Source organism: Pollicipes pollicipes, unplaced genomic scaffold, assembly GCF_011947565.3.
Source record: "Pollicipes pollicipes isolate AB1234 unplaced genomic scaffold, Ppol_2.1 Scaffold_7261;HRSCAF=8764_pilon_pilon_pilon, whole genome shotgun sequence".
In the NCBI taxonomy this organism is placed as follows: Eukaryota; Metazoa; Arthropoda; class Thecostraca; order Pollicipedomorpha; family Pollicipedidae; genus Pollicipes; species Pollicipes pollicipes.
In genome coordinates this window covers 59,829,810-59,843,038 of record NW_023597054.1, presented here as the reverse complement: position 1 = coordinate 59,843,038, position 13,229 = coordinate 59,829,810, and the positions used below count along the sequence as shown (strand labels likewise).

The 13,229-nt window shown below is 64.4% G+C and overlaps 1 protein-coding gene across 1 annotated transcript; it reads right to left on the bottom strand.

The window, feature by feature from the left end:
• Positions 1-535: 535 nt before the first annotated feature.
• On the bottom strand, positions 536-12,635 carry LOC119112161 (inner nuclear membrane protein Man1). The gene is made up of 8 exons (XM_037236216.1): positions 12,466-12,635; positions 11,460-11,665; positions 10,391-10,565; positions 9,432-9,577; positions 8,977-9,096; positions 4,028-4,230; positions 3,003-3,187; positions 536-2,206 (listed from the first exon to the last, which is right to left on the bottom strand). Exons 1-8 carry the CDS (start codon positions 12,557-12,559, stop codon positions 2,058-2,060), a joined length of 1,278 nt encoding a protein of 425 aa, XP_037092111.1. The 5' UTR covers positions 12,560-12,635; the 3' UTR covers positions 536-2,057.
• Between the last annotated feature and the right edge of the window lie 594 nt (positions 12,636-13,229).

The window sequence follows — 13,229 nt, the reverse complement described above, 5'->3', positions numbered from 1 at the left end:
CTCGCTCTCTATCTCCTCTCTCTCTCTCTCTCTCTCTCTCTCTCTCTCTCTCTCTCTCTCTCTCTCCCCGTTGATTCCTTTATGAAGCTTCTCCGACAGCCACCTGGCTCTGCGCGAAGCTCGTGACGTTCAAAACCTATGGCGGAGTTTAACCACCTACGTCTTATTTTCTCATACACATTCTCCCAAGCCGTCCAGGTAAATATGTGCAATCTCATTGTTGCGCCACATGTCTGCCGCGCTGTGCATTCTGGCGCCCGTTGCACCCATGCCATTGTAACCTAGACTACCAGATAACCTGAAAACGCGCGTGCAAACGAGCAGGCAGGGGCGGGACTGCAGACAATCCCGCCTGGCCGGCTCATCTCGGCTATTAGCTTTCACCTAGGCTCTGGGCTCTCAGCCCGGCTCAGCTCGGGTCTGGGCTCTCAGCTCAGCTCAGCTCGGCTCTGGGCTCTCTGGTCACCTCAACTCGGCTCGGCTCTGGGCTCTCAGCTCGGCTCGGGTCTGGGCTCTCTGGTCACCTCAACTCGGCTCAGCTCCGGGCTCTCAGCTCGGCCCAGCTCGGCTCGCCTCTGGCTCTCTGGTCACCTCAGTTCGGCTCAGCTCTGGATTCTCAGCTCAACTCGGCCCTGGGCTCTGGTCACCTCAACTCGGCCTCTCAGGTCAGCTCAGCTCGGCTCAGCTCTGGACTCTGCTCGGCTTTCAGCTCGGTTCGACTCGACTCGACTGGGGTCGCTCGGCACAGACGCCGATTGCGGGGGCGGGGTTTATTATTGATAGCAGAAGCGGCGCGCGACAGCGAGGGGCGGACAAGCGGTGAGCGCGTGCGGCAGCCGAGAGCCGACACCGGTGGCGCGCCCTTCAGAGGGCACAGGATGAGCGCGTGTGGCAGTCGAGAGCCGACACGGGCGGCGCGCCCCTCGCCCCGCCATTGTACTGTTGAACTGCGCTCTCACACGCACGCGCGCACACACACACCAAGTCACCGTCCACAGCCTGACATATGCAAGGTGAGTGGCCCGAGCCCGGCACGGCGGCACGAGCCGTCGTGCCGCCGAACACTGGTCACTCCGGGCGGAGCTCACGACCCCGGCCGCTCAGGCCACGGCTCCCGGCCGCTGAGCCTTGGGCTCAGGTCGCCGCGATGCCCGGTGCGGGACGTCAGGCGGAGCCGCACTCGCGGCGGGCCCGCCAGCCGTGGAGCCGCGCGAGCTGCCGGCGGGCGCCGTCGGCCGCGTCAGGACGTTGCTCACGCATCAGTGTTAAAACCGCACGCATCCGGCGTGCGAGGGACTCCCAAAGCCACTGCTAGAACCACTTATCTACCGGCGCCAGACAGCGCGTCTCCCGGCCAGCTTGAGCCGGGCCGGCACCGCAACGGGGCTGCGGTTCGTCCGGCCGGACCGACGAACTGGGCGCGACGCCGCCGTCAGCCGCGGCCCACACAATACACATTAGACAAGCCGGACCGCGCGCGACCAAATACCAAAACCGCACGCGCCGCGCCGCACAACACGCGGCGCCACTTCGGAAGGCACATCAATCATGGAGTAGCATCACTCGGGTGACGTATGTACAGTTGGCGCGACGGGGCGCTGGCCCGCTGCGCGCCCGGTCAAAGCTCGCTCCACCGCGAGCCGGCCACAGCGGACACGGACGGGGGTCTGTGGAGAGCCACACGAGGTACCAGAAGGGCCGAAACGTTGTGAAAGGCGCCAACGAGGCGCACAGGGAATAAGACGAGTTTACCCACAGCAGTGGACAGCCGCGGGGGAGGGGATGGGGGAGTCGGATGGCGCTGGCAGATACCGGCCTCGCTGACACGGCGTCGACCGATGACGGGGTGGACGCCCAGCCGGTGTGGGGATGCCTCTCAAGGAGAGACGACCAACAGGGGGCGTGGACCGATCGATGGACAATATGTGGGCAGCTGAAGTGGACCCTTGTGAAGAGGAGGGGTGGCGAGTCCAGCACGGAGTCGCCGGTGAACATGGGGTGCGTGGCGGCCACTCCCCGGAGAGAGGAGCCGGCCCGCCGGCCAGCTGGGCGGCCGCCTAGTCGTCCTCAGGCTGCGGCTGCTGCAGGCCGGCCACCGAACGGCGCAGCGGGTTGGACGGCTGCAGCGGCGTCTGTGCGCGCACGGCGTCCGGGTACCGTTCGTGGTACCGCGTCAGACGGATGAACTTGACCGACACCAAACGGCCTGGGGGGACACGGAGGGCGGGGGGTCAGAGACCGACACGCGCGGAACAGTTACGGGATGACCGGGAGCAGCCAGAGCGGAAACAAACAGGGAGCAATCAGAGGGCAGCGCACAGGACACAGTGACGGGGACGCACAGGTGAGTCCGAAAGGACTCGCAACAGTCAGAACGTGATACACAAAGGGAGTGATCAGTGTACAGCGATGAGAGCAGTCGGAGCACACAACGACCAGCTGTAGAGCAGTGAGAACAGTCGGTAGAGATCGGTCAACGAGGACACATAGGGTACAGGTCGAAAGGACACTGGACAATGTTCATAGGGGACACAGGGAGGACTGAGAGCGGGGGAGGGGGAGGGAGCACACGAGGAACCAGTCGAGACTGGCACACAAGGAGCGGTCCGAGTGTAGCATTGACATGACGGCAACGCGATGTGTAACGTCCCAGATCCGAGGGTGGGCGGCATGGCTGGCATGCCAGTTGATGCTGACATAACATGCACACACACATCCCCTTGTGCCCGATATGCACAGCCACCTGGCGACAATGCCCGACGACAGGGGACATCAGCAGGTAACGAGTAGCAGGGAGTACCAGCAGGCAGCTTCTGCCTCCGTTCACTCCGCTCAGTCTGTTCTGTTCACTCCCGGGAGCGGGGCATTGTTTACGCTCCGCACGGCGGCGGTACGTGACAGAGCGCCGCCCGCGGGGCTGGAGCACGCCGCGCTGGACAGCTGATCCACTCCCCCCAGCCTGAAGGACCACGGACCAGCCGCGCGGGCGCAGCGCCACACACCGTCGAACCAGCAGCCCTGGATGCGCTTGAAGGCGGTGAGCGCGTCGGCTTCCGAGCGGCACTTGACGTAGACAAGGCCCTCGGTGCTGCGGTCGTCCACGGCGATGTGCAGCACGGCCACGTCATCGCCGCACTTCTCCAGCAGCGCGTCCTGCACCTCCTGCATCCACGCCGTGCCAGTCTCGCTGCGGAACACACGTGGCATGATGGTCCCGCCAACCACGACGCATTTCCAGTCAGCGCGGCTGAGAATGCGCAGGTCAACGGACTAATTTGGCGTCGGCTCATAGATTTGTCCTGATGTGAAAGCAACCACGAACGCATTCTACAAATGTCGCACGCGGCAAGAAAGCTATTGCTGAATACATTTCCGTCTTCAGAAGCACTAAGCAATATGAAATGATGCTGAATGTGCCGCGCAGCACAGCGAGCATAGGACTCGCCCCTTTTCCCCGGGCAGATCCGGTTGGGACGTTCAGGTCACACCTTCGAATAACCTCGGTGAGTTAAGTGAAAAGGGCTCCAAACTCAGTGAGGTCGAATCGCACCAGAAATGGTTTCGGAGGTAGCTGAATCGGTGGCTGAAGACGCACCCACGTGGCACGATCGGATAGTGGACGCCCCTTTTCCACGGGACATTTTCACTATCAGATGAAAAGTTGGAACAGTGCTACGGCCTACGTGCAGAAGATGTCACTTTACCTACATAGCTACCCCAGGATTGAATAAGTTGCATCCTTCACGCATTGACCACTCAGGGAATGGCATCTAGCCTCATAAAACACCGCACCACAAAGTCAAACTCAACAGCAAGATCATGTAATCAACATCAACTTACACAAAACCACCTCACAACTGAATTATATCGTAATCTACACTTACCGAAAAGTAAGACAATCGGGGCAATTCACTTTTCACCCTCGCCGCATTCGTGACGACAGAAGCTGACTACGAGACGTCGAAGCGGGATATCTACAGAGGCGCGGGGGGGGGATACGAACGGGAGGCGCCGGCGGCATACTGACCAGCTGGTGTCGAACATGTGCCGGATCTTGAGGCAGGAGGTGCGCGTGTGCACGGGCGTGTTCACGCCGCTGCTGGTCTGGAAGGCCTGGCCGAGCCAGATGCGGCGCCGACCCGGGCCGCCGGCCGCCTTCGCCGCGCTACCCGGCATCCAGCGCCACACCAGGTGCGACTCGCCGGCCACCAGCACACACTCCTCACGCACCTGGCCACACAGGAAGAGCGGTCACAACACTATCAATGTGACCGACACGTGTAGATCAAATGCCAGTCGATGCTCACTTCTCACAGTATGACTGCAGCCCCGCCGTGCGCAGGTACTCACACACCCGAACACTCCGCGGTCACCCCTCCTAGGCGGCGGCCGTGACCGGGCCGGGCGCCCCGGTCAGATCTCGCCCGCGGCGTCGCCTCCGGCACACGGGCGCGCCCAGCGCCGGCGGCAGGAGCGGCAGATAACAGCGACACGGCCGATTGCGGGCGGCCACCGCGGCCTGGACGCCACGGCACGCTCGCACAGAGGCGCGCCCGGGTCGGAGCGCACCGCTATTGTCGCCGCCTGGGCGCAGCCCCTGTGCGGACGTCTGCACCAGCGTTCCTACCACTTGTTGACTAGCTGAGCACCATCGTCGCGCGCGGGCGGTGTTCAACTAGCTGCTCCGGTTTAATGAGATTGCTTAACGCTAGCACGCGTACACAACAGAGATGACGCCGAGAGAGAGTGGACACATCACAGTGGCGCATCACACCACCGACTGTCACTGTCACGCCAGATGGGACTGTCCGTTGCGAACTCTGTCAGTCTGGCCGCCAGGCGCCGAGCGCGCTCGGGCAGACGAAGCGCAGGAGCCCTACCCCCTCCCACAACACAGACGCGCCGGTGAGCCTTCCTGTTCGGAATGCTGAAGTGCAGCTCCTATGTTCGGCGCGGTCCGTGAGACGCACGCTGGTCCGCCGTGCGCAGCTCCCGGTGCTCGGCGCGGTCCGTGAGACGCATGCTGGCCGGCCGTGCGCAGCTCCCGACGCGCGGTCCGTGAGACGCATGCTGGTCCTCCGTGCGCAGCTCCCGGTGTTCGGCGCGGTCCGTGAGGCGCATGCTGGTCCTCCGTGCGCAGCTCCCGGCGTTCGGCGCGGTCCATGAGACGCACGTTGGCCGGACGTATGCAGCTCCCGATGCTCGGCGCGGTCCGTGAGACGCATGTTGGCCGGACGTATGCAGCTCCCGGCGTTCGGCGCAGTCCGTGAGACGCACGTTGGCCGGACTGTATGCAGCTCCCGATGCTCGGCGCGGTCCGCGAGACGCATGTTGGCCGGACGTATGCAGCTCCCGGCGTTCGGCGCGGTCCATGAGACGCACGTTGGCCGGACGTATGCAGCTCCCGATGCTCGGCGCGGTCCGTGAGACGCATGCTAGTCCGCCGTATGCAGCTCCCGATGCTCGGCGCGGTCCGTGAGACGCATGCTGGCCGGCCGTGCGGGTCGTCACCATCAGTCATCGCGCGAATCCTCGCCCGCGTCACATGCGTTGACGCGTCAGACAAAGGCCGGGCGGGTTCCGACCGCGAGCTGCTGGGGCCGCGGCGACGGTGACGTATCCGTTGGACGGCCTCTCGGCGGTCAGGCCGGCGCCCGGCGGTCTCGGAGTCTCGGTGACAAACGCGTGGCCCTGGCGCTGCACGCGACACTCCCGCCGACGGCCGCGCGGCTCGCGCCTTCTCTGCACCCCGCACGGGCGGCGGGTCGCTTCGCTTCAGAAGTCGGCGCAGCCGCTGGATGGAGATGTTGGTGAGGCGACCTTCGACCGTCGGGTCTCTATGATGGCCCTGTTCAGGGCACTGGAACTCGAGTCAGGCCGCCAGCCGGACCTGTGCGGGCAGCACACAGAGCAGACCTTTCCTGCAGCTCACGGTACCTGAGTGGCGTGTCTGCTGGCCACGCGGACAGCAGGGGACTGGTGGCTTGATGGCATGATCTGCCTTGTCCATCGTTGAGGGCATTTTGCAGGACGACTTAGGGGTCGTTTCGAGGTGCTTCACTTTGCATGCGTACAAACAGAACAGCATTCTCTTGCTCAAATATTGGTGTGTAGTGAGGAAGACCGGAGCGCGCCCCGGCCAGGCGCTGAAAATTCAGTGTTCTGCGTCATGATCGCGCACACCGAAAAAAATCCGGATTCCTCGGGCTGAAGTGGACGATGGCCCTCCCTTCACAGATGCAAGAAAATAGCAGGCATCTCCATGGCCATCTGTTGCCATGAACCACGCTTCAGACTAAGATCTTGCCGGCAATGCCCATCTGAAGTGAGAGTCCCCTAAACGGCCGGCGCCGCGGCCGAGCTGGCCGGGCCAGACCGGGCGCCGCAGTCGAGCAGCAGGCCTGCAGACCGCTGGCATCGGCGCACAGGCGGTCCTGCCATCCGGCCTGGTGCTGGTGAGCTAGACAGTTCTTACAGCAGCACTGGTACCAGTGGCATTCGCCGCCTCGACAGCAGCTGGCTAGGACGACCAAAGCGGCGCAGCAGCAGAAGCGGTACCAGTGACATTCGCCGCCTTGACAGCAGCTGGCCAGGACGACCAAAGCGGCGCAGCAGCAGCAGCGGTACCAGTGACATTCGCCGCCTTGACAGCAGCTGGCCAGGACGACCAAAGCGGCGCAGCAGCAGCAGCGGTACCAGTGACATTCGCCGCATAGACAGCAACTGGCTGGGACGACCAGGGCAGCGCGGCGGGAAGAAGCGAGCTCAGGGCCGGCGGAATGCCGGACGATCTCCAGGATGTCAACACGGCCAACACGTGTAGATCCACACCGGCCCAAGTTCACTGCTCGCACAGGTCACTTCCACCACGCCACAGGTGGTGGAAGTGACTCCCGTTGGGCCTGTTGGGACTTATCGCGTGGTGGTCGTAAATACATGACCCCGTCCAGGGCACTGCCGCGGCCGGAATGAGCAGTGTGGTGCGGTCGCAACGGGCCGACACACAAAGGCACGGCCAATCGCGCAGGCCGCCGGGCCCGGCCGAGCGCTGGGACGACCCGCGGTGTCCGCAGTTCGGACACCGTGGGTCGCCCCTGCGTGGACCGCTCGCGCGGACGCCCGCCCAGGCGGTGGTAACAGAGCTGCCGCGCTCCGGTCATCGCCGCGCACCATTGGTGTTCATTTGGCTCGCAACGGCCGACGCGCTCAGGCCTACCGGCGTGGCCACACCTGGCCACATGGGGAGGAGTCACAGCATCACCACGGCCACCAGTACACACCCCTGCACCTCGCCACAGGGGGAGGAGTCCCAACATCACCACGGCCACCAGTACACTCCCCTGCACCTCGCCACAGGGGGAGGAGTCCCAACATCACCACGACCACCAGTACACACCCCTGCACCTCGCCACAGGGGGAGGAGTCCCGACATCACCACGGCCACCAGTACACACCCCTGCACCTCGCCACAGGGGGAGGAGTCCCAACATCACCACGGCCACCAGTACACACCCCTGCACCTCGCCACAGGGGGAGGAGTCCCAACATCACCACGACCACCAGTACACACCCCTGCACCTCGCCACAGGGGGAGGAGTCCCGACATCACCACGGCCACCAGTACACACCCCTGCACCTCGCCACAGGGGGAGGAGTCCCAACATCACCACGGCCACCAGTACACTCCCCTGCACCTCGCCACAGGGGGAGGAGTCCCAACGTCACCACGACCACCAGTACACACCCCTGCACCTCGCCACAGGGGGAGGAGTCCCAACATCACCACGGCCACCAGTACACTCCCCTGCACCTCGCCACAGGGGGAGGAGTCCCAACATCACCACGGCCACCCGTACACTCCCCTGCACCTCGCCACAGGGGGAGGAGTCCCAACGTCACCACGACCACCAGTACACACCCCTGCACCTCGCCACAGGGGGAGGAGTCCCAACATCACCACGGCCACCAGTACACACTCCCACACCTGGTCACGTGAGGAGTCCCAACATCACCACGGCTACCAGTACACACCCCTGCACCTCGCCACAGGGGGAGGAGTCCCAACATCACCACGGCCACCAGTACACTCCCCTGCACCTCGCCACAGGGGGAGGAGTCCCAACGTCACCACGACCACCAGTACACACCCCTGCACCTCGCCACAGGGGGAGGAGTCCCAACATCACCACGACCACCAGTACACACCCCCTGCACCTCGCCACAGGGGGAGGAGTCCCAACATCACCACGTCCACCAGTACACTCCCCTGCACCTCGCCACAGGGGGAGGAGTCCCAACATCACCACGGCCACCAGTACACACCCCTGCACCTCGCCACAGGGGGAGGAGTCCCAACATCACCACGGCCACCAGTACACTCCCCTGCACCTCGCCACAGGGGGAGGAGTCCCAACATCACCACGGCCACCAGTACACACTCCCACACCTGGTCACGTGAGGAGTTCCAACATCACCACGGCCACCAGTACACACTCCCACACCCGGCCACATGGGGAGGAGTCCCGACATCACCACGACCACCAGTACACACTCCCACACCCGGCCACATGGGGAGGAGTCCCGACATCACCACGGCCACCAGTACACACCACTGCAGCTCGCCACAGGGGGAGGAGTCCCAACATCACCACGACCACCAGTACACACTCCCACACCTGGTCACGTGGGGGGTCACAACATCATCACGGCCACCAGTACACGCTCCCAAACCTGGCCACATGGAGAGGAGTTCCAACATCACCACGGCCACCACTACACATTCAGGTGCCTGCCGACAGCATCGCACACACTCTTCCGGTCAAAACACTCCTCCCGCACCGAACCCCGTATGGGCCGGCGTTCTGGCCCCGCCACACCCTGCCAGACGGGGCGGAGTCAGCACAAGAACACAGCGGGGGCGGAGTCAGCAGGCAGCAGGCAGCCAGCAGCCGACCCGCGGCCGTCGCGTCCACTGACCCGGCCCTCCCCATCGCGGATGTGCTGCACAGCGCGCTGCCAGAGCGCCATCTGGCCGCGGTTCGAGCGCTCCGCCGGCGTCAGCAGCTCGTCCCGCACGTGATTCTCCGGCACGAACGCCTGCGGACGGGTGGGGCCGCTAAGACGGACAGCAGCGTGACCCCGGCGGGCGCGCCGCCGCCGCTGCACTCACACAGAATACTTTTTGAGGAGAGAAAACCGTTCAAGGCAGGGTTTTACATCAGTATGCTTATATCACTGGATGGCTAAGCACCAAATCACATACACCAAAACACACAAGTGCTTAGGGGAAGTTCAAGATTGGCCGACACCATGCAGACGCGATGTGGATCAGCACGCTCGCAAGTACAATATCCAGCGTGGATCCCACGCTACTCCCTGTTCCGACCCTCTTCCGCCTGTTATCCTTCTCAGTGAATGGGGCCGGAACCTGCCTCGTCGGCGCCACCCGGCGAGAGGGCGTGACGCCGAACCACGTCCACGATCCTGTCGACCATGTCGCAGAGTTCCTGCTGCTGGCGCTGCAGGCGTCGCCGTCGCCAGGCCAGTCCGGTTCGCAGCGCCACCGCACCGACCACCACTGAAACACGGACACCGGAGAGGGTCAGAGGTGCCAGACACCACCACTGCACCGGCCACCACCGAAACACGGACACCGGAGAGGGTCAGAGGTGCCAAACACCACCACCGCACCGGCCACCACCAAAACACGGACACCGGAGAGGGTCAGAGGTGCCAGACACCACCACTGCACCGGCCACCACTGAAACACGGACACCGGAGAGGGTCAGAGGTGCCAAACACCACCACCGCACCGGCTACCACTGAAACACGGACACCGGAGAGGGTTAGAGGTGCCAAAAACCACCACCACACCGGCCACCATGAAACACGGACACCGGAGAGGGTCAGAGGTGCCAAAAACCACCATCGCGCCGACCAGCACCGAAACACGGACACCGGAGAGGGTCAGAGGCGCCATACACCATCGCAGCGGCCACCACTGAAACACGGACGCCGGAGAGGGTCAGAGGCGCCATACACCATCGCAACGGCCACCACTGAAACACGGACACCGGAGAGGGTCAGAGGCGCCATACACCATCGCAGCGGCCACCACTGAAACACGGACACCGGAGAGAGCCAGAGCGCCCGGCCACTTCCTTGAAATATGTAAGTGGAAGTGATCTAGAAGCCCTGTATACCGCATAACACACGACCAGTCAGCCCCCACCAACCCCACTTCCACTCCATCCGCTACGCAGTTCCCTGCGCCCCATACGTGGCCCGCAGTCCCTGACTACAACGGCCACGGAGGTATCCATGCGCAGCCGACGCCTGTCGACAAGGCGCGGCGTGAGCGCGGCGTCGCCGCCGCGCCGCTGCCACTGACCGGCCGTCAGCGTGAAGGTCCACTTGGCAAGCAGCCGCGCCGCCTCGACCAGCAGACAGAGCCAGGGCTTGGTGACGCCCACGGCGGTCAGGCTGATCTCGGCGGCCGCCAGGTCAGCGCGCAGACCCAGCTCCTTGTTGTAGGCCACCACCGTGGCCACGTCGCGGAGCCGGTCCTGCCGGCAGCGGGGCGAGCCTCAGGCCGAGGTCCGCACACTGCGCGGCGGCCAACACAGCGCCGCAACATAGGCCACAGCCAGCGCGGGCAGCACAGGTTCCGCCCGAGATCGGCCGGACATGCGCACTGCACCATTCGCGGCGTATGGCTCATCATTAGCGCATCATGTGGGGCATCAACACGGCATAACACACAGTCCGCGTCAGTGTAACACAGTCTTCGGTGGAGATATGTAACCACACGTGAATTACATCATAAATCCGTCGTTCACACTGTGCTGCACCGCAACTTGCAACCAGTATCTCAACATGGGCCACCGGCCAGTGTACCGTACACTGCACTACAAACAGCATCATGGCGTTCACCTTCCGTCGAGTTGAGTGTACAGCAGCCCAGGCCTGTGATCCCAGCGCCACGTCACCATTACCGTAACACTCGCCCGCTCCCGTTGTCGGCGAGGGCTGCGGCTAGCTGAGCCGGGCGCCGGTCCTGAGATAACGGCTAGCCGAGCCGGGCGCCCGGAGGCCGGTCCCGAGTCAGCGGCTTGCCGAGTCAGCGGCTAGCCGAGCCGGGCGCCCGGCCGCCGGTCCCGAGTCAGCGGCTAGCCGAGTCAGCAGCTAGCCGAGCCAGCAGTTAGCCGAGCCGGGCGCCGGTCCTGAGATAACGGCTAGCCGAGCCAGCGGCCAGCCGAGCCAGCGGCTAGTCGAGCCAGCAGCTAGCTGAGCCCGGCGCCCGGCTGCCGGTCCCGAGCAAACGACTAGTCGCGCCCGGCGCCCGGCCGCCGGCCCCGAGCCAGCGGCTTGCCGAGTGGGGCGACCAGACGTCGGTCCTGAGCCAGCGGCTAGCCGAGCCAGGCGCCCGGCCGCCGGTCCCGAGCCAGTGCGCCTCTCACCAGGTCGTCGGTGTCGGTGATCTCGGCCAGCTCCGAGAGCGGCACGGCGGCGTGCTCGCGCCGGCCGCAGAGGGCGTCCCGCGCCGTCGCCACCACCGCCGGCTGCACGGACGCCAGCAGCACCACGGCCGCCTCCAGCCGCTCCCGCTTCACACAGCCCAGTTCCAGATCCACGTCCTCGTTGCCGCAGATCGGGAACGTGACCACTGCCCGCAATGATGGCGATGAGTTTCCCACTGCCCAGCACGTTGCCGGGCGTCACGATGGATACGGCGCGCACCGGCCGGACACACAGCCCACAGAGGTCACAGATAGCGCCAAAAGAGGTTCAGACGGCCAGCGGACGGTACAAGGGGCGTGGGGCGTGCCAGGCGCGGCCGCCGTGTACTCGCAGTGCCGGACAATACGTCAAAGATGAGTGATCTACAGAATAGACCCAGAGACCTGGGGCAGCACGTCTGTCCCCTGCGACAACGCCGTCAATGCACGGACGAGAACGTCAGGTCGTAGATACCTCTCCGTACCTCCGTGAGGAAGCACAGAACGCCAGACATGTCTGTTAATCCCGTAAGGAAGTTTTAACTTACAACTGTCGTTTTCAGGTACACACACCAGAAAAAATCACGTCTCGCTGAAGGCAAACAAGGAGCAGACAATAAACCTGATACAGTAGAAATGGTTCGGCTACGCAAGTTCGCTAACGGGTAAAAAAGTAAGTCTAAAAAAGTAAAAAGTAAAAAGTAAAAAAGTCTACGCACGCGCACAGTACCCCTGTGATTGACGCCGCGTCTGCCTCCTCCCCTGCTCAGTGACGCAACTCCGCCGGCGGGCCGTCCTTCCACAGCATTAGGCTAGATCAGGGCACACGCAAGAGGAACGTGTGGCTTCCTTCCCACACAGGATTCGTTCGTATATATTCGTATATCGGGTTCGTAATAAACCCATTAGGCCTACAACGGCACCGCCTAGTACGACACAGTCCAGTCGGTGCGGGCGGCCGACTCACCGGAGCCGGCGTCGTTGAGCGCGGTCTCCAGCGGCGGCCGGCTGCCGTTCGTCTCGTCGGAGCGGGCCAACCGCAAATACGACAGCCCCAGCATGCCGAAGAAGAGCAGCGCCAGCAGCAGGATGCACAAGGGCACCAGGTGCGAGGCGGCCGGGCCTGGCTCGGCGCGGAAGCCGGCGCCGCGCTCCGCCTGCGCGCCGCCACCGGCCGCCCGGCCCAGCGCGCTCATTCGGCTGCGGAAGGCGTGCAACTGTTGGCTGGGCGTCAGCGCCGGCTCCGCCTCGTCCGGCTCCTCGCGCTCGCTGTCCGAGCCCGTGTCGTAGTCGGCGGCGGCCGGGCGCGCCGGCGGCGTCTGCCGGCACCAGTCAGCCACGCGCTGACGCAGCGAGGTGGTACGAGCAGGCGCCGGCTCCGGCTGCCGCACCCCGTCCGCCTCGTGTGGAAAGGCCCGCGCGGCCGGCGCGAACCCGGCGCCGAAGCTGTACGCGGAAGGTCGGGCGGCCGGCACACCCGCACCGTCGGCATATCTGTACGACGCCCGAGGCGAGGCGCGGAAGCTCAGGCTGGCGCCGTGGCTGTCCGGTTCGTAGCGCGACGCTGGAGTGGGAGCGGGTGGCGTCGGCGCATGAGACCGGAGCGCGCTGGCCGACAAACGAGGCAGGTACAGCGAGCTGCCACCGGATGGTTCGGAGAACCCAGTATCCGACTGGTACCGAGACGATCCAGTATCCGGCTGGTACCGAGACGACACAGCATCCGTCGTG

Excerpts from the sequence above, each read along its gene's own strand:
- LOC119112161 (XM_037236216.1), bottom strand. The coding sequence starts at position 12,559 with ATGCTGGGGCTGTCGTATTTGCGGTTGGCCCGCTCCGACGAGACGAAC. Across the intron at positions 4,231-8,976 it reads TCCGCGATGGGGAGGGCCGG|GTGCGTGAGGAGTGTGTGCT; the intron begins GTCAGTGGACGC and ends CTGTGTGGCCAG. Across the intron at positions 2,207-3,002 it reads CCAGGGCTGCTGGTTCGACG|GCCGTTTGGTGTCGGTCAAG; the intron begins GTGTGTGGCGCT and ends GTGTCCCCCCAG.